General features: G+C 38.0%; 1 protein-coding gene across 2 annotated transcripts in view; it reads right to left on the reverse strand.

Annotated features, from left to right (window-relative positions):
* The window catches only part of LOC119773849 (nuclear receptor subfamily 6 group A member 1-A), a 153,994-nt gene that overhangs the window by 36,053 nt on the left and 94,170 nt on the right, over window positions 1-23,771 (reverse strand). The window contains exon 1 of one of the 2 annotated variants that reach the window (XM_038271031.1): window positions 1,059-1,218. The exons of the other annotated variant lie outside the window; for it this stretch is intronic. Within the exon in view, the coding sequence (XP_038126959.1) occupies window positions 1,059-1,083 (25 nt within the window). The 5' untranslated portion in view covers window positions 1,084-1,218. Of the gene's footprint in view, window positions 1-1,058; window positions 1,219-23,771 lie in introns of those variants that run through there. 2 annotated transcript variants of the gene reach the window in all.

Consider the following 23,771-nt stretch of genomic DNA (forward strand, 5'->3'; position numbering starts at 1 on the left):
AGGCATATTTAGCTATAATGTGGGTTTTCCTTATATGAGGCTAGCTTGCAAGCTAGCATAATAGCATTTTTTTTTTTGTTTCAAAAACAACGTTAATAAAATAACCTTTTTTTTTCTCAAAATAAAAAGAACAGTCAAGCCTCAGCAGCTCTGACACAGAAAAATAAATGCCAGGATTCATTCTCCACAAAGGTGGAAAATCCGTTTTGGGAAAGCGTCCCATTTAAATTGATAACAACCCAGCCACAAGCAGATAATACAGATTTCCTAGTTATATAGAAACTGGCCCATAACCAATATGATCACTAATATCACAAGCATTTATGCATCATCTTGACAGCTGTTGTGCAGTAGTTACTGTGGAGGGAAAGATTTTACAAAAGCCAATAAGGTAAATAAATGATTTCTTATTGGACTTCAGTTTGGTCAGAATTCTAACTTTGACTGGAATTCTGGTTGAATATTATATGGAATTACCTAAAAGTTAAGCTAAATTATTTTGTAATTTTGTCATATCACACTGCCATTAGACTGCTGGATGTTGAATAAAATGGGGGGGGGGACGCTGAATGTTGGAAAAACTGTAAATCATATCTCAGTAGTATGTTTACGTTTGATCACTGCTACACTTTAAGAAATTTAAATTTCTTGAGAGCTTTACTGAACAAATTTTGTTTTGTTTACACTCTGTCAGTACAAGTTGACAAAGTTTTCTAAGTCTAAGTTGAATATCAACAAAAAAATGTGATAACTTTTCTAAGGTAGCTTGGACACAGCATCAGGCTGCAGTGCTGAACTACATCTGCAACCAATGAACACTGGTAGGCATTAAGCCACCAAACTTCATTTAAAGCCTTCAAAAACTATAATAAAAGCAGAATCAGGATTTTTTTTGTTTATAGTCTGCATTTTTTTAATGTAGTAATTAAAAATGAAGCTACATACCCTTCCAAAACAACAACATGACTCCTCAATAATTCAATTTTTAAAAAATCCAAGAAGTTACAGAATAATTACCCTGAATCCAGTGGTTAAATTAGCCTTAAACTGAATCTTACCATCCAGTGGGTTCCCTTCCTTCATCCCCTCCAGTGCTCTGACAAGGGGATTAAAGCATCCAGTGTTTCACCAGTGAGCCACACCCTAGACTCAATGGTTTGACATGACTCTTCCCACACCCCACAGCTTCCTTCCTACCTAAGCCTGACCACACACTACACTGGACAAGCCTGTCCCGGTCACCCAACCAGCTTTTTGGTCCACCCTCTGTATAGCTCCACCCTACCCAATACCACTTGTTCACTCTCCCAGCAACAACTCGCCAGTAACACACACACACCCACAAAGGCCCTGCCCCCAATGTGAATGCTAATGACCATGGCCGCACTAAAAGTCACATTTAAGAAGCTTTCACATTGAGAGACATCACAGAGGTGGCAAGTGTGAATACATAGTTAACCCTAACAGAAGACTGAGGTTGCCTGCTGGGCTCACAGAGACTCACGGCAGCATGGGTGAAACCGATAAACAAGGAAAGCTAATAAAAAGCTAACATGTAAAAAAAATAAAAAAATGTCTTATTCTCTTCAAAATCTACATTAATGACCCAAGAGTTCACCTTCTTAGGTACCAGCACCAGCTTTAAGGCCTTAATGCAGCTTAGTCAGGATGTCTGAGCTTTAGGCATCATAATGGACACCATTTAGTTCTACGTGATACTTTTTAATAATTAACAGAAAAAAACAGGAAACGGGAAGTAAACACTTGACTTTAGGGTGTTGCATACATGCAGATTTCTGTAGGCATTATTAAAAAAAAAAAACTCACTAACTTCACTACACTAAAACTTGTAAGGTCTTTTTTAGAAAGGTTATGCAGGATGGAGAGGTTCTGCCAAGAGGTTTTGCCGTGTTCCATTGACCTTGCATCTGGGAAGTGGGAGTGAAGTAATCTCCAAATTGAGAACGCTCCAGTTTCCTGTTGTGGACGCTTGTATTCTTCATTGTTGGAGTATGGCCCATGCAGCCAGTGTTACAATAACAATAAAACAGGAGTCTATTATGAGCTATTTTTGCATATATTCAAAGGTTTCTGGTACAACTTAAACTTTCAAGGTGCATGAAGAGAGTCAACAAACTGGTCATTTGAAAACCTCTGCAACACTTTATGAATTTAGAACTGACTTTATTAGCAGACTAACGCGTTTCAGCTTGTGGTCTCCTCCAGAGTAATTACAAATCACCACATAAGTTAAAGTCAGCCAGAGAGGGGGTCATATTAAAGTCAATGGAGATATTTGAGCTCAAAGCTTAACTATTTATACATGGCATTTTTATAAATATGTGTAGAAATCAATCTGTGATGGAATGGCTAACCCCGAAATCCCACATGCTCCGTCTGCGCTCCGCTCCGCTCCGCCCCGCTGCGCTCCAGACCGCCTGCACAAAGCAAAGCCTACAGCCACCGCTGTTGCTCCGTCCCCTCCGCTCTGAGTTCCTTGGAGATCGTAGAGGGCATGCGCCAGATGAACCAGGGTTTCCGCGGATCATTAAAAATAATTACAATTCATAATTCTTTTTTTAATCAAGGCCTTAATTGGCACTAAAATTAATTAAATATGTTTATCGTTGCATTTATGATTCTTTAATAAAAATGCTTCTAAAAACAATTTCGTCAGATATATTATATCGCTATTAATTTGCGTGGAACTGTTTATAAAGCCGTATGTTCGGAAAGGAAGCTCGAGGCGGAGAAAAAGCTAGAGAATATATATACATATATATGTGTGTGTGTGTTTACATACATACAGGAGTCTTGGAACTCTGCTTACAGCTCCTTCATATTTCATGTACACTGATAACTTGTGTACACGGTTCTTGTTGATGGCATTAAAATCATTTCTAATAGCATTAAAATAGCATTAAATTAGAGTCAGTCATTCCTGTATGAACCCTGTGAGCGCTTAATTTAATATGGCATATTAAAAAAATCCCACCATCATCCAGCATATGTTCAGTTTCTGCCCAAATATATATATATATTTGTAGATTTTTGTAACAGAGATAAGGATAATTCAAAACGGACGGAGAAGACGTACGTGGACGGAGACGTGCGGAGGAGTAGCGGTGGATGTGGAATAGCTCTCATTGATTTCCATGAAAGACAAGCGCTCCGCACGACGTACGTCAGCGGGGCGGAGCGGAGCGCTGACGGAGTTTGTGGAATCTGGGGGTTATTGGTGTTCCAGTTTTTCCATCATACTATTATTTTTAGTGTTGCTTTGGTTGTGGTGTCTTGCTTTTGCATGTTTATATTTTTGTGATAATTAAGTACCGTCATAAGTGTGGTATGGTATGTCCAATTTAAAGCTCAAGTGTTTTCAGACAGGGCTTAATGGGCATTGGTTTAACCAGTCAGAAAGCACCATCCCCATTGGTTTATGTGTTTTTGTTTTTTTCTGGGTATATATAACTTGTGTATTGACTTGTAATGACCCTGAAGAGGCCATAAGTTGAAGTGATGTTTCAGCCAGTAAAGTTATCCATCTGTTATTGTCCCAAATATATCACATTACCTGTTTTTGCAGATAAAGCTTTGACACAACATATTTAATAAACAGTGAAAAATAGAACACATAAAATTGACAAAGTGTCAAACTATGACAGCCGCTATTAGTCGACGATGAAAATTCGTAGACTGATATTTTTTTTATCCATGACAATTTTTTTGTCTGCCTGTTTGTCGCCTATGTATTTTGGTCTGAGCAAACGTATGGAAGTAAATATGTGCCATCAGAATTTAAATAAAAAATACCTCTGAAATTTGAATGTTGTATATTAGTGCTTACTTTTTCAGTATTAAAATAAATTCAGAATATATTTTTAACCTAAAAAAAATTCAATGTCATTATTTGTACATTAAAAAAAAAGTTCAGTGTATTTTTTTTTACACGGTTGCAATTTTCAGTTATTAAAAAAATTCACATTCCTATTTCAAAGTGATAAAATTTTCAATATACATATTTTTCACAGTTTAAATTTTCTGTGTTAAAAAATTCAGCATATAAAAAATTCAACTTTTCAAAATTCAAATGCAATATTTTCGTTGTCCTCCATTTCAACTTGCTCAAATTCACTGTCTCAAATTCAGCGTCTAAAAATTCGCTGTAAAAATGGCCAAGGTTACTTCAGGTCACAGACATTAGCAATGGATGTCCGATTCCAACATCCACCTAATCACGTGACACAACCGTCATATTGAAGAAGTACCAGTATCACCCAGGCTGGCGACCATGGAGGCGAACTCAAACCCAGCGGTGAGTTTAATGCTTTCATATTTCTGTAGTATATTTTATTTTGCACATGAAGTTTGATACATTATCTTAAAGCCTGATTTAAAACACTGGTTTGGGCCGTTGTTAATCTTACACCGTGTAGTGCCGGCATATTACTTCTCGCTACCTCCGAGCATCACCTCCCCCCCACCCCCCCAATTTCCCCCGCTTTATTTCAAAAAGAAATACCACCTTTCCAGGCAGTCTTAGTAAAGTCATAATTTTTCAGGAGATGCTACCGCTAATGTAGTAAGCTAATATGGCTGCCTTGTGTGCTTCAAAGAGGGGCTGTGAACAGTTCCGACCCCACTCTGATCAGCTACTGTATTGTTAGGTGACTTCATTTATGAATTAATTAAGACATTTATTGTCATTACAACATCATTCAAAATACCAGTTACCTACCAAATTGTAGATTTATTTGTGCTTGATATAGTTTCTACAATTTTAATGGGAGAAGAGCACAGTAGGCATCGACTGCCTGTCTGTCTCACCTAAGACAACATACAAACAACCCAGAAAGTCACCACCCATCAGTTCTCTTTAAAGATTCTAGACTTGGCGCAAGTGGTATTTCTTTTTGAAATAAAACGGGGGAAATTGGGTGGGGGGGGGTCCTCGGAGGTAGCGAGAAGTAATATGCCGGCACTACACGGTGTAAGATTAACAACGGCCCAAACCAGTGTTTTAAATCAGGCTTTAAGATAATGTATCAAACTTCATGCGCAAAATAAAATATACTACAGAAATATGAAAGCATTAAACTCACCGCTGGGTTTGAGTTCGCCTCCATGGTCGCCAGCCTGGGTGATACTGGTACTTCTTCAATATGACGGTTGTGTCACGTGATTAGGTGGATGTTGGAATCGGACATCCATTGCTAATGTCTGTGACCTGAAGTAACCTTGGCCATTTTTACAACGAATTTTTAGACGCTGAATTTGAGACAGTGAATTTGAGCAAGTTGAAATGGAGAACAACGAAAATATTGCATTTGAATTTTGAAAAGTTGAATTTTTTATATGCTGAATTTTTTAACACTGAAAATTTAAACTGTGAAAAATATGTATATTGAAAATTTTATCACTTTGAAATAGGAATGTGAATTTTTTTAATAACTGAAAATTGCAACCATGTAAAAAAAATTACACTGAATTTTTTTTTTAATGTACAAATAATGACATTGAATTTTTTTTAGGTTAAAAATATATTCTAAATTTATTTTAATACTGAAAAAGTAAGCACTAATATACAACATTCAAATTTCAGAGGTATTTTTTATTCAAATTCTGATGGCACATATTTACTTCCATAAAACGGCTCATTCGAGTTCAGGTAATTCCGCTCCATGGCACTAGTTTCAGTTACTGTTGGTTTTGAGCGTAATACGAAAATGGCAGTGGGGTGAGTCTAAATCAAGGACAGAGACATCTGCTAGAATATCAAAAATATCCAAAGTATGGGAATACTTTCGGGTAGCTGGTGATTGAGTGGTTTGTACACTGTTAGTCTTTGTCGGCTTATAACAGTGTTCTGTCAGACCAGCATACCCATAGTCAATACGCAAGAGCAAGATGTCAGATTTGTGTTTATCCATTTAGTTTTGCGGGGAAAATAGACTTTAAACGACTTTTGATGGGCCTTTATCTTTTTATTCATGTATAATACCAAGACAATATAAGGTTAGATCGCCGTACCCTTCAAAAAAAAAAGTAAGTAATTAAATAGATTTTTTGTACATCACTAACAAGATACACGCCTGCGAGTTTAAAGTCTATTTTTCGTACAAAACAAAATGGATAAACTAAAGGGATAAACTGGTATTGACTATGTGTATACTGGTCTGACTGGGTATGCTCATCCGACAGAATAACGGGAGCACAACCACGATACAAGGAAACACACTGAACAGGAAACTACCACATAACATTTTGATTTACTGTTTAAACGCCTAGTTAACATGTGCTTTTTATAAATCTTGTGAAGTATGGTTTATCATGAGCACATGCACACAAAGCAAATGTGATTTTTTTGTTTGTTTTTTTTTACTTGGCGTAACCACTTAGCCATTCTGCCAACCCCATGATTTCTTTTTTTTTTTTTTTCGGGGGGGGGGGGGGGGGGATTAGCCGATACGATTAGTCGACTAATCAAAAACTTTGTCTGAAGATTGGTCGTTAGAAAATTTGTTGTTGATGAGCATACCCAGTCAGACCAGCATAGTCAGTTTATCGCCTTTAGTTTATCTCTTTAGTTTTGCATGAAATTTAATCTTTAAACTCTTATTCCTTAAGTAATGTACAAAAAAATATATATTTCATTACTTACTTTTGGTGTTTTTTTTTAGCGTATTGCGATCTGACCTTGTGTTTTCGTAGAAAACTAAAGGGATAAACGCAAATCTGAAATCTTGCGTGTTGACTATGGATACTCTGGTCTGACTGGGGTACGCTGGTCTGACTGGGGTACGCTGGTCTGACAGAACAGCGGGCCGGATGGGGTCGGATCTGCTGCTGCTCACCATCAGAACCTCGCCTCAAAGATTCAGAACTATTCCCTTAAAATGAAGCCAGACGTGAATAACCAGCCTCTAAAGGGATTTTCCTCATTATTAGATTGTTTAGTTTGCATTTAGAAGAAACGTGAGAACCCCAGATTCTTCTGCATGGACACTTTCCTTTTCCTCCGACTCCTTTAATTGTTGCTGTTTTATTGCGAACTGATCCTCTGCATCAGTGGTTGGTTTTTAAATGTGGTTGGTGATGATTTCAGTGTAATTTTGTAGGTGTTTACTTTTAATGAATGTTCCAGTGGAATTTAATGCTATTTTCAGGTTCAATAAATCATAATTTTTTTTGTAAAAAAAAAAAAAAAAAAAAAAAAGAAAATTAGTTTTAGTGGCAGCTCTAGAATCCGTGTATCATTCGTTCTTTCTATTTTCAATTGCCAATCAAAAAACAAAAAATAAAAAATTGACTGGTTATTTTGTTATTTGTTTTTTATGGTTAAACCAAAAACGAAAAAAGGATTTGTTTTTCATATATCAATTCTAAGCTCAGATCAAGAATACGAAATGGAAAAACGGACAGCAACGCAGAATTTGTTTTTAATATTTAATCAGTACAGTTTACGTGACCCGGAAATAGCTCTTTGCGCAGCAGTTGGGGTAATGAAGTAGCTACCATGGCGACGCTAGAACCACACACTATGTTGATCGAGAAGCTGTTTGTTGTTGCTAGTTAAAAGTACAGTGCACAGAAAAGTTTCAAGAAAAAAGTTATACCTGGAAAATCCTGCAAATTTTCTCCGTTGTCATGTCCTCCTCAAGAGTCACACGCTTGGATCCTCGAAATAAAACGTAACTGTCCATGGCTGATAGGTCCGACTGCCTTATCTGGTGCAGTTTGATCGAACGTGGTGGGAGTAAGCCAATTGTTTTTTTAGCTAACGCTCCACCAAACTTCCGGGTCATGTAAACTGTACCGATTAAATATTAAAATCAAATTCTGCGTTGCTGTCCGTTTTTCCATTTCGTATTCTTGATCTGAGCTTAGAATTGAAATATGAAAAACCAATCCTTTTTTCGTTTTTGGTTTAACGATAAAAAACAAAAAACAAAATAACCAGTCAATTTTTTATTTTTTGTTTTTTATGGTTAAACCAAAAACGAAAAAAGGATTGGTTTTTCATATTTCAATTCTAAGCTCAGATCAAGAATACGAAATGGAAAAACGGACAGCAACGCAGAATTTGATTTTAATATTTAATCGGTACAGTTTACGTGACCCGGAAGTTTGGTGGAGTGTTAGCTAAAAAAACAATTGGCTTACCCCCACCACGTTCGATCAAACTGCACCAGATAAGGCAGTCGGACCTATCAGCCATGGACAGTTACGTTTTATTTCGAGGATCCAAGCATGTGACTCTTGAGGAGGAGGACATGACAACGGAGAAAATTTGCAGGATTTTCCAGGTATAACTTTTTTCTTGAAACTTTTCTGTGCACTGTACTTTTAACTAGCAACAACAAACAGCTTCTCGATCAACATGTGTGGTTCTAGCGTCGCCATGGCAGCCACTTCATTACCCCAACTGCTGCGCAAAGAGCTATTTCCGGGTCACGTAAACTGTACCGATTAAATATTAAAATCAAATTCTGCGTTGCTGTCCGTTTTTCCATTTCGTATTCTTGATCTGAGCTTAGAATTGATATATGAAAAACAAATACTTTTTTTGTTTTTGGTTTAACCATAAAAAACAAAAAACAAAATAACCAGTCAATTTTTTATTTTTTGTTTTTTGATTGGCAATTGAAAATAGAAAGAACGAATGATACACGGATTCTCTAGTTTCAAAGCAAGCAGCAGTCATTTTGAATGTAAAGGTTTGGCATGGTCATGTTGCTTTTCAGGGTTTAATTCCAACTTTTGGCCACCGTCCTGTTGAAATTTCAAACTTTGAGTTCAGAAATCGAAATTTCTGAAAACAGATGGAAAGCACCGTTAAAGCTGAGGGATTGTGTCCTGGAAAGGCTGCAAGTTCCCTGATCTGAATTTCATAAACTGTCACATTCAGCCCCTTAGCAAAACAGAGGCAGCCCAGGAAGGGTTAAATGCATAAGACAAGGGCTGTTGGAATGTTGCAATGACAAATAAAGGTCATTATAATATTAGACAGTACTTCCTTCCATCTGAGAAGCTAACTGTTAGAAGGATTGTGCTTAGGGTATCATTTGCTTTTGTGACTTTTTGTTCCATGACAAAGATGATCAGCCATATTGTCTTTGACCTTTAAAATCAGGCGAAGTCAGAGTTTTGACTGTTTTTTTTTTTTCAAAGTGAGCGGAGTTACCTCAGGCTTAACATGAAACCCCTATGGCTCTACATCCTGCTAGTCTGCTTATCTATTATTTACGGTGCTAAAAGGCAATTCTACCTGAAACTCCTATCCTTCATTTTCAGCCGATAAGTTCAAACTCTAATTAAGAAATAAATGCTTCCTGTATCTTTTAAATGTTGTTATATGTGTTAACAATTAAATATATTGGTCATCTGACATGAAATCCTATAGTAAGTTGTCGCATTACAGTACTTTATTTTTATGTAAACATCTACAGTCTGACCCCTGTATGTTTTATTTCCATTTCATCTCCTTCATACATCCTAAAATGTCCTTTAAAAAAGCTAAAGTTGCTTACAATAGGTTTTAATAAAGATAATGTCAGCTTAAAAAGGCTGCTCTTTAGCTTTCAGAATTTCCTTCAATAGTTGAGTAACAAAGGGCATTTCTTGTGTTTAAGCTCCCTTCCCCCTCCACCAACACACTGTCACAAACCTCTTCATTCTACAGACAAAGAGCTTCAAGATAAACAGGCGTGAGCCACACTTTTCCTCCCCCGATATACAGTCAGAGTAAATCAAGTACACATTTTACCAAAATGTTTAACAGGACATGTGAAGCTGGTTGCCTGGTAATAAAAATATATTAAGAGTTAAATGCAAAAGAGTTCCAGTAACAGACTAAAACTAAACACCATACCATGAATTATTTAACCAAAAAGCTCTTTACAACAATGTCTTAACTTTCTACGCAACCTTTCAAGTTTTCAACAACATCAGTCAGGATGAGATCTGGACTTTTTCTGCGGCACAGCAACACGCCTGGCTGCATTTTTGCTTTATTCACTTGTACTGCAGCTTTGCTGCTCTGTGTGAAATCCTCCTCTTGCAGTCGGATCTAAAATCAGTCAGCCTGCTGTTGGGACAGATGGCCTCAGGCTTTGTGACTAATAAACAAGCCCAAATCATCAGCCCTCCACAACCATGCTTAACAGCTGGTACAAAACCTTTGGAATGATGCACTTGGTGTGAATTTTGCCAAACTGTTTCAAAACCCTGTGAGAAGCCCCTTTTTAGGGCTTCCAAACAGTGTAAAACTAGCCACGTGAGACCATCCTGATCTTGCGAGCTTTCAAGATTTCACTCGCTAATCAGTCTGGACACTCTCCGTTGAAGAAAATTTGGAGCCATTCACCAAACGAACGTCCAATCAGCGTTGGCTTTGAGGCGGGTTCAGGTGTGACGTAACGAGAAGCGCAACAGTTCAGTCTGGCGGCTTCAGCCGATGAAACTAGCGTTAGCGTGACTATCGAGCAAGTTTTATCGGAATTACAGAGTATTTCTTCACCGAAAGAAGAGCAAAACACTGCTCTGGAGGCTTTTCTCAGAGTAAAAGATGTTTTTGCTCTTCTCCCGACTGGTTTCGGCATGAGTAGCCTGGCTGTTAGTACGTCATATGCTTTGTTGATCTGGTTGGTTTATTTGGCCCGTCTATCACCAACATACGCCAATCAGCTAACCAGTATTTTCGCCCCTTCCCAAAATTACTTCAACCGAAGGTTTCCGGAGTCAGGTTAGTGTAAAACGACACAGTCCATGAAAATATGTTCTGTTTAAGTCCATCTTTGCAAACAAGCATGTTGTCCCTCCTTTATCAGATAGTTTAGCACACTATGAGGAGCCTGAAGATTCTGAAATATTAATCTTAGCCCCAACTATTGGGTGAACTTGTTGCTAGATTCTCCATATATGAAAATGTCAAACTCAGAGTTTCTACATCTTGTGAATACATTTTTCTTGGTATCAACTATTGCTTTGTATTAATCTTACTTGGTGTCGTTTTGCTTTTAAAAATGTTTGAACAAACCTTAATACGGCAAACTGACTCAGTGACAAAATGACCAACTTTTTTTTATTAATTCAAACTTTCTGATGATCATTTACGGTTATACGACATTATTAATTAAAATGCAATTTCAATGCATAATTATCAAAAATAGACATAGAACCAGTGATGATTGGGTGGTGAAAGAGCAACCCCGTGATTGGCTTCAAGATAACTGGTTTGCATCAAAGAATTCTAACAGATTAAAAAAAATATTGGAGAAATATTTAGGGTTTTTGTTTTTATAGATTTTGCAATAAAAAAAAAACAAAAAACCTTTTTCTTTCCTAAAGGGTCTTTTGTAAAATACAACAATCTGACTGCAGAAGCTCTCACAGTATAAACTAACACTGGGATAAAGGCTACAAACAGAACATAATTGGTTTTTAAGAGTTAAAGAAAACAAATAATTGGAAATATATGGATAAATATCCTTTTCACACAGATTTGCAGCAATCACTAATCCAGTTGGTTCTGAAACTGGTAAGATGTCGGTAGAAAACTGGTCCAAATAATTGCTTATCAGGGTATAACCGCTTTTAAGTTCTGAGATTTCTCTCTGTTTAGCTGTTTGTTTTAGGTGATGGCAGCCGACCTCAGAGTGCCCAGGTTGGTTCCACTCCTGGAGATTAGCTTTACAATGATCCCTGTTACATTTCCCAGATGCATTTGCTTCTCAGGGGCCTGGTGACCAGCTGATCAATGCAGTGTTTCTTTCCTGAACTTCCAAAGGGCACATTAAACCGAGCTGACCTGACCAATGTTAATGACCCCTGAGAACGCACCCCCAAAAGGTCTTTTATACTTTTCATTATTATGACAGGGGGAATTTTGTTTGATGACAAAGCTCACCAGATGTTGAGAGCAGCTAAGTCCACTAGCTGCATTACTGTAACAAATTATAGTTATCAAGTTTGCTTGTTGAAGTGTTTAAAAAGGTTTTACAATGAGTAAGCATCTGCTGGATGCTGGTATGGTATTAAGATTTTCATGATACCTATGGCAACTTGTCTTAATGCTGCCCTGGGCTACCAACCCCCTTCTATGGGCCCAAGGGAATCAAAGTACAATAATTAAGTTAAATTGAAGGGTAGGATAGGATGCCATGTAGTGGCATAGAAAAGTTTTCAAATATTCAATAACAGGCAGGGCGTTTATTGAGGATGCATTTGACATAAAGATTCAATTCTAGAACGTCACTCTTATTAAAAAAAGATACTATTTGAATATCATGAATTCTGTTCAACAGTAATATTCAATAAATTATCTAAAAAGGAATAATGCTGATTATAGGCAAATTCATCAAAGCAATAACATTTCAAAAAGAAGTTGTTTAAATCCTGATGATGAAAAAGATAAATATATAAAGTATTTATATACGCCAGAGATCAAGAAAACAGAATTTAAAAGGGTGAGCTTTCTCTGGGCAATGACTACAATCAGACATTAATAGGACAGGTTGTTTTTTTCCAATAATATGAACTTTCCTTAGAGACAGGTTGTGTCTAATAATACCGTATTAAGAATAGCAACCACAGGGGATGAAACAGTTGACTAAAAGATGATAATGAATTCTTAAAATCCTTGGAAGAGAGAAAAAAGCCAGGAAGAATGGAGTCCTTCCTCTTCTCAGTCTTGTGATAAAGTTTTGGTTTCACCTTTGACCTCCTCAAATACTTAACCAACCCAAAGCCGGGTTGTTTCAGGATCAGTCTAAGCCTCTGCCAATGTCTTGATAGCACTATTTGCTCTACTATACAACAGAGGTTGAAAGACTACTAAGACCTGTTTGGTATAAGTGCAGCAGAATAAAAGTATTATGTTCCTCATAACTAAACCAGAGTAATGTGCTTGTCAGATATTGTTTCTTCTGCTCCGAGCACAAAGTAAGAGAACATTTTATTTTCCAGCTAGTTGTGTGTTCAAAACAGCCCAACAAATAAAACTAGAGCAGCTAATAAAACTGAACTCTGTTCCTCTCTAAACTATCCTGGAGGAAAATGGAAAGTGAGAATGAATAATGGAGAGAAATAAAATGTCTTCAGCATATAAACTGAGGATTTTTTCCTCCAAGCAGGTTGCATTTTGTACCACTGACAGGCAGGCTAACTAACAAGCTTATAGCCATTAAAGCTGCAAGTGTGGCCAGACAGAATCCATAGCTCAATAAACAGCACATGACAGTCTACTGGGAATTTACCAGACTGGCTCTGATTGGCTGTCAGACTGACAGACGCCGGTGGGCTGATGAAGCAGAACTTTAACCATTTTAGATGAGTTTCCAAAAGTGAAGAAAACCAAGTACCTAACATCCCCAGGCCAGTGTCACAGGAAGGAACACTCCCTTCATTTTATTCAATTCACCTCAGACTTCCAATACTTCCAGAGTCAGGGATCAGAAAAAGAACAAGTTGCATGGTGGACCACTTTGAGGCATGGCTTGGAAACTACTCTTCCCTTGAATGTGAAGAGGACAGAGGGAATGACTGTAGATCTTCAAAACACTTTCTATTGTGAAGAATGATGTCAGGTGGTAAAAAGGAACCTACGTCTCAGCTTTTAAGTAAATAACAGATTGGACTGGGTATACAGCAATGAAGACATACAAGGCAGAGGGACACAGCCGAGACCTCCGAGGGAAGCTTCAGTCCTTCCGTGGTTCAGCAAGATGCAGCATACAGTATATTCTCTAGTTATGTAGAGTAGTCTCTTTATTTTAGGCTACATTATCAAGGCCTTAAGAAAAGCAGTAAAGCCATTAAAAAGGCTGGAGTAATACCATTATGTTACTTATAAAAACAACATTTGAGATTCCTGAAGATCCTTTTCAACAACAGTGCCTAAAATTATAGGCTCCATAAGACCCGCTGGAACACAGACCACTACAGGAGATCGATCCTTCAGCCAAATGTCATCAACCTCCAGGATTAGGAGTTAGAAACACTTTTAAAAGTGTTAAACACTTTTACTTTCACTATTAACTTAATTCACAGATGTGGAAGGGCCGACACCCTTCTCCTCTGAGACTTTTCTGCAACTGGAGACACGTCAGTGAAACGGAAAGTGAAATTCTGAAGAATAACCAGTCATTAAAGAGTTTGTACGGTACATCATAAAATACATAGCATAATTATAAATTATGACTGCTAGAGCAGCCTAGAGTGCTACTTCTGAGACTTGGCTCTGGATAAATTCAATTCAATTAAGTTTTATTTATATAGTGCCAACACATGTCATCAAGGCATTTTATAGTTCACCAGATCATAAAGTCAAATGTATAAGTTTCTGTCTAAAGAAAACCAGCTAATTGCTTCGACTCATTTATCGAAGCCAATCCCTCACATTAAGCATGCTTGTAGCGACAGTGGAGAGGAAAAAACTCCCTTATAACAGGAAGAAACCTCCAGCAGGACCAAGCTCAGTGTGAGCGGCCATCTGCTGAGGCCGACTGGGGTTCAAGGAGACAGAAGCAGAGATACAAAAGGCAACTGTAAAAGGCGGCATTGGCCTTTTACAGTTGCCCTTTAAAGCCTTTCAAAGCAGAAGAAAAAATTTTATAATTATAATTTATTTGGAGATCTCAAAAACAATCCAAAAACCTGTTTGGAAATAAAAAGCACAGCCTGCATGCTGAGGTATGAAGAAATGGCTTCAATCTAGCATAGAAGGAGTCAGAAATGCACCTGTTTATTAGCAGTTTACAGCAGCAACAAGTATCACAAAGATAAATTAAAAGATTTCCAGAATTCCCCTATTTCAAGGAGAAAGGTATGAAATGTTTCACAATGTTTGCCAGTTTAAAGAAAGTTTTGAAAATGCTGGAAAGAATTTTCTTAATGATGTGCAAGAAGAGAGAGTCTGAAGACTCCAAGGATAAAATCAAATCAAACTGCCCTCTCATAGGGAGGAATATGTCTATCTACTGCAGCAGTGCTTCAGTTCGTCACCAGAGGGCAGTGTCATATAAGCACAGAGCTGCAGAGCTCTCCTTCAGAAGACAAAGAGAAAGATGGATTAGCAGCTTGAGCTGACTTGTTCACTCACAAACAGCCAGAGGCTGATCAAAGTGGATCACAATGTGCCCCTAGAGGCAGCAGCAGCCATTTTCTTCGATAGATGTGGGCTGCTGAGGGATGCTCTGCCTCCTAATCTTCTTATCTGCCGCCAGAGAACCCAAACCACCTTTGATGCCGTTTGGTTTCCGCCAACAGAAGAGGCTTGTACAGGTGCTGGTCATAAAATTAGAATATCATGAAAAAGTAGATTGATTTCAGTAATTCCATTTAAAAAGTGAAACTTGTATATTATATTCATACATTACATACAAACTCATATATTTCAGATGTTTATTTTGTTTAATTTTGATGATTACAAATGACAACAAATGAAAATCTCAAATTCATCATATCAGAAAATTAGAATATTGTGAAAAGGTTCAAAATTGATGGCCCCTGGTGCCACACTCTAATCAGCTAATTAACTCAAACCACCTGCAAAAGCCTTTAAATGGTCTTTCAGTCTAGTTCTATAGGCTACACAATCATGGGGAAGACTGCTGACTTGACAGTTGTCCAAAAGACGACCATCGACACCTTGCACAAGGAGGGCAAGACACAAAAGGTCATCGCTAAAGAGGCTGGCTGTTCACAGAGCTCAGTGTCCAAGCACATTAATAGAGAGGCGAAGGGAAGGAAAAGATGTGGTCGAAAAAAGTGTACAAGCAAGAGAGATAACCGCACCCTGGAGAGGATTGTGAAACAAAACCCATTCAAAAATGTGGGGGAGATTCACAAAGAGTGGACTGCAGCTGGAGTGAGTGCTTCAAGAACCACCACACACAGACGTATGAAAGACATGGGTTTCTGCTGTCGCATTCCTTGTGTCAAGCCACTCTTGAACCACAGACAGCGTCAGAAGCGTCTTGCCTGGGCTAAAGAGAAACAGGACTGGACTGCTGGTGAGTGGTCCAAAGTCATGTTCTCTGATGAAAGTAAATTTTGCATTTCCTTTGGAAATCAAGGTCCCAGAGTCTGGAGGAAAAGAAGAGAGGCACTTCATCCACGTTGCTTGAAGTCCAGTGTAAAGTTTCCACAGTCAGTGATGGTTTGGGGTGCCATGTCATCTGCTGGTGTTGGTCCATTGTGTTTTCTGAGGTCCAGGGTCAACGCAGCCACATACCAGGAAGTTTTAGAGCACTTCATGCTTCCTGCAGCTGACCAACTTTTTGGAGATGCAGATTTCATTTTCCAACAGGACTTGGCACCTGCACACAGTGCCAAAGCTACCAGTACCTGGTTGAAGGACCATGGTATCCCTGTTCTTAATTGGCCAGCAAACTCTCCTGACCTTAACCCCATAGAAAATCTATGGGGTATTGTGAAGAAGAAGATGCAATACACCAGACCCAACAATTCAGAAGAGCTAAAAGCCACTATTAGAGCAACCTGGGCTATCATAACACCTGAACAGTGCCACAGACTGATCGACTCCATGCCACGCCGCATTGCTGCAGTAATACAGGCCAAAGGAGGCCCAACTAAATACTGAGTGCTGTACATGCTCATACTTTTCATGTTCATACTTTTCAGTTGGCCAACATTTCTATAAATCCTTTGTTTTTATTGGTCTTCAGTAATATTCTAATTTTCTGATATGATGAATTTGAGATTTTCATTTGTTGTCATTTGTAATCATCAAAATTAAACAAAATAAACATCTGAAATATATGAGTTTGTATGTAATGTATGAATATAATATACAAGTTTCACTTTTTAAATGGAATTACTGAAATCAATCTACTTTTTCATGATATTCTAATTTTATGACCAGCACCTGTATTCCAGTGGTTGTTGAACATTGTCCATAAATCCAGAGGTGAATGTTGCTCTTTAAGGTTGCTGGAGTTCATTTTACACTAAACAAGACGTGTTTGTCTCAGAGTGGGGAATATTTACTAGATTTTTTACATAAATGCACAAACTGTGGCACTAAACCCCAAACAAAGATCATGAAAAAATGTAGACGGACTTAAACATGAAGCAGGTTTTAATCAGCTTCAAAGCAGAGACCCCCACCACAAAGTTTATCTCATGGTTCACCCGAAAAGCCTCAGAACGGAAGCCAATGGTTTTTCTAAGAGCTGCAGAGGAAACATCCTCTGGACAAGTTTTCTCTGTTTTACCTTCGTATACATCCAACATTCAGCATAGTTAAAGTTAAACATGATAGGAGATTTTGACAACAGCTGTAGGTCAGAGGCCACGGATGGGAAATGAACTTCCATGCATGGATGTTGTTTTCCCAAATCTTGTTGGAAAATATGTTTTGTCTGATGATTTTTAAAAGACAGTTCTGGCACAAAAAGCTTCATTAGAATAATCAAAAAAGCACAACATGTCTGGTTGAGGTCATCTGTTCCATTGTTACTTTTTCTGAGCTTGAATTAAGGTATTAAAGTGGATGAAATTATTTCTAATTTTAAAATTTCTGTCAAATGGGTCAAAAAGCCTTCTAATAATGATGAGGAGGCAATAGTGACTTCAAACATGCATCCAAATGAACAAAAAATTAAGAAATATATATATATTATATTTAGAATGGCCGTGCTACTCTAAAAATAAAAACTACATGAAAGGATATGATCTCATAGATTTTCTTGTGGATGAAAAATCGATGAGAACATTGATACAGGGTGGTGAAGACAAGGTGTTCTTAGAATTTTCCAGATTTCAACACCTTAAAGGACGGGGGAGTGCATAAACACTGTATTATCTGGTCAACATGTGGGATCTGATCAAAGCTGGGTTTAATTCAATATTTGTTGTAACAATTAGGGCTCATCAATTACTGCATTTTTTGTTTACGTTTAAGGCTTTATTTACTATTATTCCTTAAGGGTATAACAACATTTTAGCAGCTCAAAACAATACAAAACCAAACAGTGCAGGCAAATAGTGTAATAAAAAGAAAATAAATATTTAAAAAAGTTTGACAATATACTAAAGTTAAATTTACAAACATAAATTAGCAATATAATCACAATTTAAAAAAAGGCAATTTTCAAATGGCAGAGGCACTAAATTTTAATCACATTACAGTTAACAAGAGTAAAACTAAATTTCTTCCTCCAGCCCTTTAGTTGGTGGTTATGCACTTAAAGTGTGTTTTGCAACAAAGAAGGGAAGAGAGAGTATCAGGTAGCAGACAGATCCATGTATGGTGGTAGAAATAAGAACTTTTTCGTGCAAAGGTTACAATGAAGTCCTGCAACAGTGGACTCTGGACAAGCAAGCTTTCAAAGTGACGAAAAAACTGAAACCCTAGAGTGAAACACCTACATGCTTTTGCTTAGAGCAAAAGAGAATTGCAATAAAATTGAAATTGCAAAGTTTGTTGAAAATAATCATAATTTTTGATTAACTTCTTCGTTTTAAGGGTGTCCAGACAAATGAAAACGAGTTGTAAAACTTGACTGATATTGACAATCAAGTAAATAACATTGATCAAAAACCCAACAGCAACAAAATAAATGTCATTTTTGCTCCTAAACTATTGAATAGAGATTTCTGGTTTTAAATCTGTAATTTAGGTTACTCACCCATCTGTTTGCTACAAAGTTAATTATTCAGCATTGCATCGTTTCAGGAACCCTCTAACATTTTTTAAAACAAAATTCTTTAGATATTTAAACAGCATGTGAAGCAATAATTATAGAAACATCTAATTTATTAAAGATAGGAAAATAAGCAACAAGGACACCAATTTTGCCTTTTTAAGAATTTAACATTTGCAACAGAGATTCAATATTCTAATACTAACAACAGAGCTATAATGAATTAAAATAAAATCCACTGCATTGTAGTTTTAACAGCTGCTATTTTATCCTTAAGCCAGTTCCTGAGACCAACCATCCATGCTGTGATTTGTATAGTTTGAATCCTTTTTAATTCTAGAAGAAAACGTATTTGGACTGAGATGTGATATGCAGCGCTAAGCAAACGTCTTTTTACACAACCTGCGCAGGGAAATGATCCTTCCCAAAATCCAGCCCGGTTGTTTTTTTTAAAGCAAGAATCAACCCTTGTGTCATAAAAACTGGATCCTGCTACGGCTTGTGCGTCAGATACAGTCGTGCCAGAAACATACAAACATTCCAGGCTCGGGAATTTGGATGTGAACAAATTTGATTGCTTTAAAATGCTAAAAATGTAAAAATCTTTATCAACTAATAGAAATTAATGGATTCAAATTTCCGTCACCTATTTTTTCCTAATATAAATTCTAAAATATTTTTTGAACTGTACTAAATAAGTCACAAAAAATGCAATAGTAAACAATCATTAGAAAGAACTATGCGAGACTGAAAGGGTGACTTTCTCTCCATATGCTTTTAACCAGCATTGGATGAACATCTCAGATTTATGAGCGTTGGAAGTAAGTGAGACACAACAAACATCACCTCACTGTGTCTTGTTACCATCTTTCTAATGACAGGTTCGGCTGGCAGCAGGGTGTCTGCTATACGCCTCCTTCAAAAGAAGAGCTGCTAAAGCCAGAGCGGCACTGGAGCCTGTCAAATTACAATGGGATCCCACCTCACTTCCTCTCCCTCTCCCCTTGATCTGTCCATTTTCACAGCCAGCCCTCCGCTTTCCATCAGCGTTAAACAAGTACAACTTCATTTAGCTCTTATTTTTTAGGTGACAAAGCAGTTTCTCGCATCAGCAAATGGCCAGCAGGGTGCCTGTGCATCCTCTCATTTTGGGGATGGTATTGAAACAATCCTCAACCTCTACGCTGGATTCGCTCTTAGAGTTTTTAAAATGGCAGCCGTTATAGAGTCTGTCGCAGCGCCTGAAAGCACAAGTAGGTGTTGAAAAGATGACCTGAGGCTACATCTTTACAGGGCTCACTTCATGTCTGTTTTTCCAACATTTTGGGACACATGTAAAGTACGCTTATGCTGATAAGCAGCAGCTGATCTCAGAGGCCCTTTTCTACTGCAAATAACAATAGAGGTCTTCATAGTAGCGCTGCCTCAGCCCTTCCCTTATTCCTCAGCCCTGCTTTGTCCATATCAAGCTCATCCACTATTTTTCTCTCATCCAACAGCCCCCAACCCCTCTTGATCGCTCTATCTCTTAGCACCCCCCCCTTCTCCCTCTCCTCCTTTTCTGTCCAGCCCTCCTCTTCTTGCTCCAGAACTGTCAGATGGCATTAGCTCCTTTCACGCTCATGGCCTGTAGGAATAACAGCCGTGAACCTTGCCGAACGGCTCCAGTTAGCTCTCCACTCAGCAAAGGCTGTTGCACAAATAACAGCATTATTCACATTGTGCCCCCTTCACTTACACAACATGCCCCAGTAAAAGGGCAAAGTTAGGAAGACGCAATCCTCAGCAGAGAAGGTCATGGCACTGAGCAAAGATGTGCATGCATTGTATAACACGATCACGCTCACTTAGTAATTATCAGCTTGCCCCCTTCGACTCAAGGATCGGCCCACAGCTTTGCTAAGATCTGGCTGACGTGGATCAAAAACTGGATCCTCTCTTTATCTACTTTTGGAGCCAAAGGCTTGAAAATTTGTTAAATATTTCATGCTCAGCTTATTTCCCATGAAGCTTTTGCTGCAGGGCAAGTTGTAGATGGTATTAAAAGCCCACTGTGACCAATAAGCTGTAAAAATGAGCAGAAGTTCTTTATTATGTGAAGAAACAGGGTAGAATAATTCCTATATACTCTGCATACATGTAACAGATGCTCCATACAGGCTGGCAATCTTCATGGCAGTGCCTGTCTGAAAGATTTCTAGTCTGAGAAAAACCCACTCTTTTAATAAGATATTTTTATATAGTATAATACAGTCATGAAAAAACGAAGAACACCCATATTTAAACAATAATAGAGCTGAACTATGAGAAAACAGGTCTGAATATAGTATACAGAATACTGTATGACCAGATCTAAAACATAAGAGGCAAAAAACGTGTTTGTTTGGGTTAGAAATTAGAAATCCAACATGCAACCTTTGATGTCGAACCAAAGCCCCTGTCACACCTTGATGATTTAGACCAGCAAATGCCTGATGTATGGAGAATCTGGCTAGAATCAGGCTGGCATATGTTGGATAAGGGTACGTTTTGTATAAGTTATGAGCATGTTGAAGTACATTGTGTTCATACGTGGACCATAAGTTACAGGTAAGTTATCTGATCATTGACATAAGTTAAAGGAATAGTACACCCAAAACATGATTAGCCTTCATTTTCTACTCACCCCCATGCTAAACAACACTCTGGAGTACTTTTTTGATATCTCAAATGCATCTGGAGATCTGGGAGGCTTCTTGCTGTCTGCTGACATTCAAATAATGGAGGTCTATGGTGCCCGAGACAGAAAGGTCCATAAAAGTCCACAAAAAACGTGTCAATGTTCCTCCATACTGCTCGTCCAATATATTCCAAGTGTCCTGAGTGGGTAGCGTCCAGAATTTACTCGAAACGAAGTCATTTAGAATGTTTTTCGAGCATAAACTGTAGTGTATACGATTTCCTGAAAGCGCGCACCTGCGCGTTCAGGACGCTACGGAAGCCGGCAGACCAAACCAGATGAAAGTGCGCATTCAGCGTCTGCTCTGCCAATAATGCAAGCGTAGAAGAAGAAATGTGCTGTTTACCTGTGCAAAGAAAGAAACAACGAAAGAAAAATGTCTGAGGACTTCAGTGTTGAGGAAGAGCATGAGTTCTTTGCTGAGCTGAATGCGCACTTTCGTCTGGGTTGGTCTGCCGCGGTTTCCGTAGCGCCGTGAACGCGCTTTCAGGAAATCCTATACAATACTGTTTATGCTCTAAAAACATTCTAAATGACTTCGTTTCGAGTAAATTCTGGATGCTACCCACTCAGGACACTTGGAATACATTGGACGAGCAGTATGGAGGAATATTGACACGTTTTTTGTGGACTTTTATGGACCTTTCTGCCTCGGGCACCATAGACCTCCATTATTTGAATGTCAGCACACAGCAAGAAGCCTCCCAGATCTCCAGATGCATTTGAGATATCAAAAAAGTACTCCAGAGTGTTGTTCAGCATGGGGGTGAGTAGAAAATGAAGGCTAATCATGTTTTGGGTGTACTATTCCTTTAAGTGTAAGTTACTAATAAGTCATGGTACCTAGCTTTTTCAAAACCTATGAGTAACTTCTCCTCCAGTCTGCAGCCCCATCATAGGGTGAGCAAGAAGGTGAGTGTGATGGATCCTCCTTGCGTTCACATCCATGGCCACAACCTTACAAACTTCCTAGCAGACATGATGCTTGATCTGCTGCGACTGCAAACCTTCTTTCTTTGTTTTTTTGGAGGGCTGTATCATTCGCGGCTTTAACTGATGCTTCGTAATGCCCATTACGCTGCCGTGCTTTATCGTGTCGACATAAGCTCTGGACTCGTCATGAATATGCCATATATACGCCAAAAATAGGAAAAAAATACACAGAAAGTTCAGCGCATAATTTATAAACACAATACATGCTACAATCAATAAATAGGAACAATTACATATCTTTTTTTTAATGTTACATTCTAAAGTCCAAATCTTACTTTTGTGTTGCGCATCTCTGTATTCTTTAGAGAAGTACCGATTTCAGCCAACAAAATATATATCATAATATGTCTATGGGTTAATAAATTCAATTCAATTCAGTTTATTTATATAGCGCCAAATTCACAACACATGTCACTTTACAGATGATACAGTCAAAATGATTCAAAGGTTTCTATCTAAGAACAACCAGTTGATTGCATTGATTCATTGACTCAAATACAATCCCTCACACTAAGCATGCTTGTAGCGACAGTGGAGAGGAAAAACTCCCTTTTAACAGGAAGAAACCTCCAGCAGAACCAGGCTCAGTGTGAGCGGCCATCTGCTGAGGCCGACTGGGGTTCAAGGAGACAGAAGCAGAGATGCAGATGTTTAGTATCAAAATCTGTAAATGCAAGCCAATAACCATACATAAACGGAAGAATTTCATTTGTTCCTCATCGTCTAATATATACATTTGTCATCTCATCATTAAATCACTGCGAACGTATTAGTTTTAGGGTTAGATAACGATCCACTGAGTATTCCTTGCTCTGGACTTTTCCTTTAACATGGTTTTTAGTTTTACTTTTTTTCCCCCTTACGCGGAGTTGACATTGGTGTCTTGAGTTCAGCTGGATGACAGTTGCCTCTAAGTATCCACAAAATCCATCTTAAATATGATGTTTTGCTAATCTTTTGTAGATCAGACCTATGCAATTTCTCAATTCACAAGAATGCCAGTACGTACTTGTGTTCTCGCCGAGTAAACTTCTCGCCAATAGTCTGGGAGAACAGGAGCACGCAGAACACGGCTCATCTGGATCTTACTACCTTATTTCAGATAATGGACATGCATAGCTCAGAGATTACTAAAAAAATCTGTCTTTGACAGAAATTCAGAAAGTCATCTTACATCTGTACTGCTCAAACTAGAAAAATGTCTAAACTCCTGCTTATATGGATGTTTTCACACTTGCTAATGATTAGTTAAGGAAATTTAATAAATGGCTTTTTGTTACTTTGCCTCTTTAATTCAATGAAAATGTTTCAATGTTTCAGACTGGCTTAGTGAACAGTTAATAACATTTACAACTACTGTGAAGAGTTTTTTTATTTATTTTTTTGTTATA

This window comes from Cyprinodon tularosa, unplaced genomic scaffold, assembly GCF_016077235.1.
Source record: "Cyprinodon tularosa strain WSP-4 unplaced genomic scaffold, ASM1607723v1 ctg789, whole genome shotgun sequence".
Classification (NCBI taxonomy): domain Eukaryota; kingdom Metazoa; phylum Chordata; class Actinopteri; order Cyprinodontiformes; family Cyprinodontidae; genus Cyprinodon; species Cyprinodon tularosa.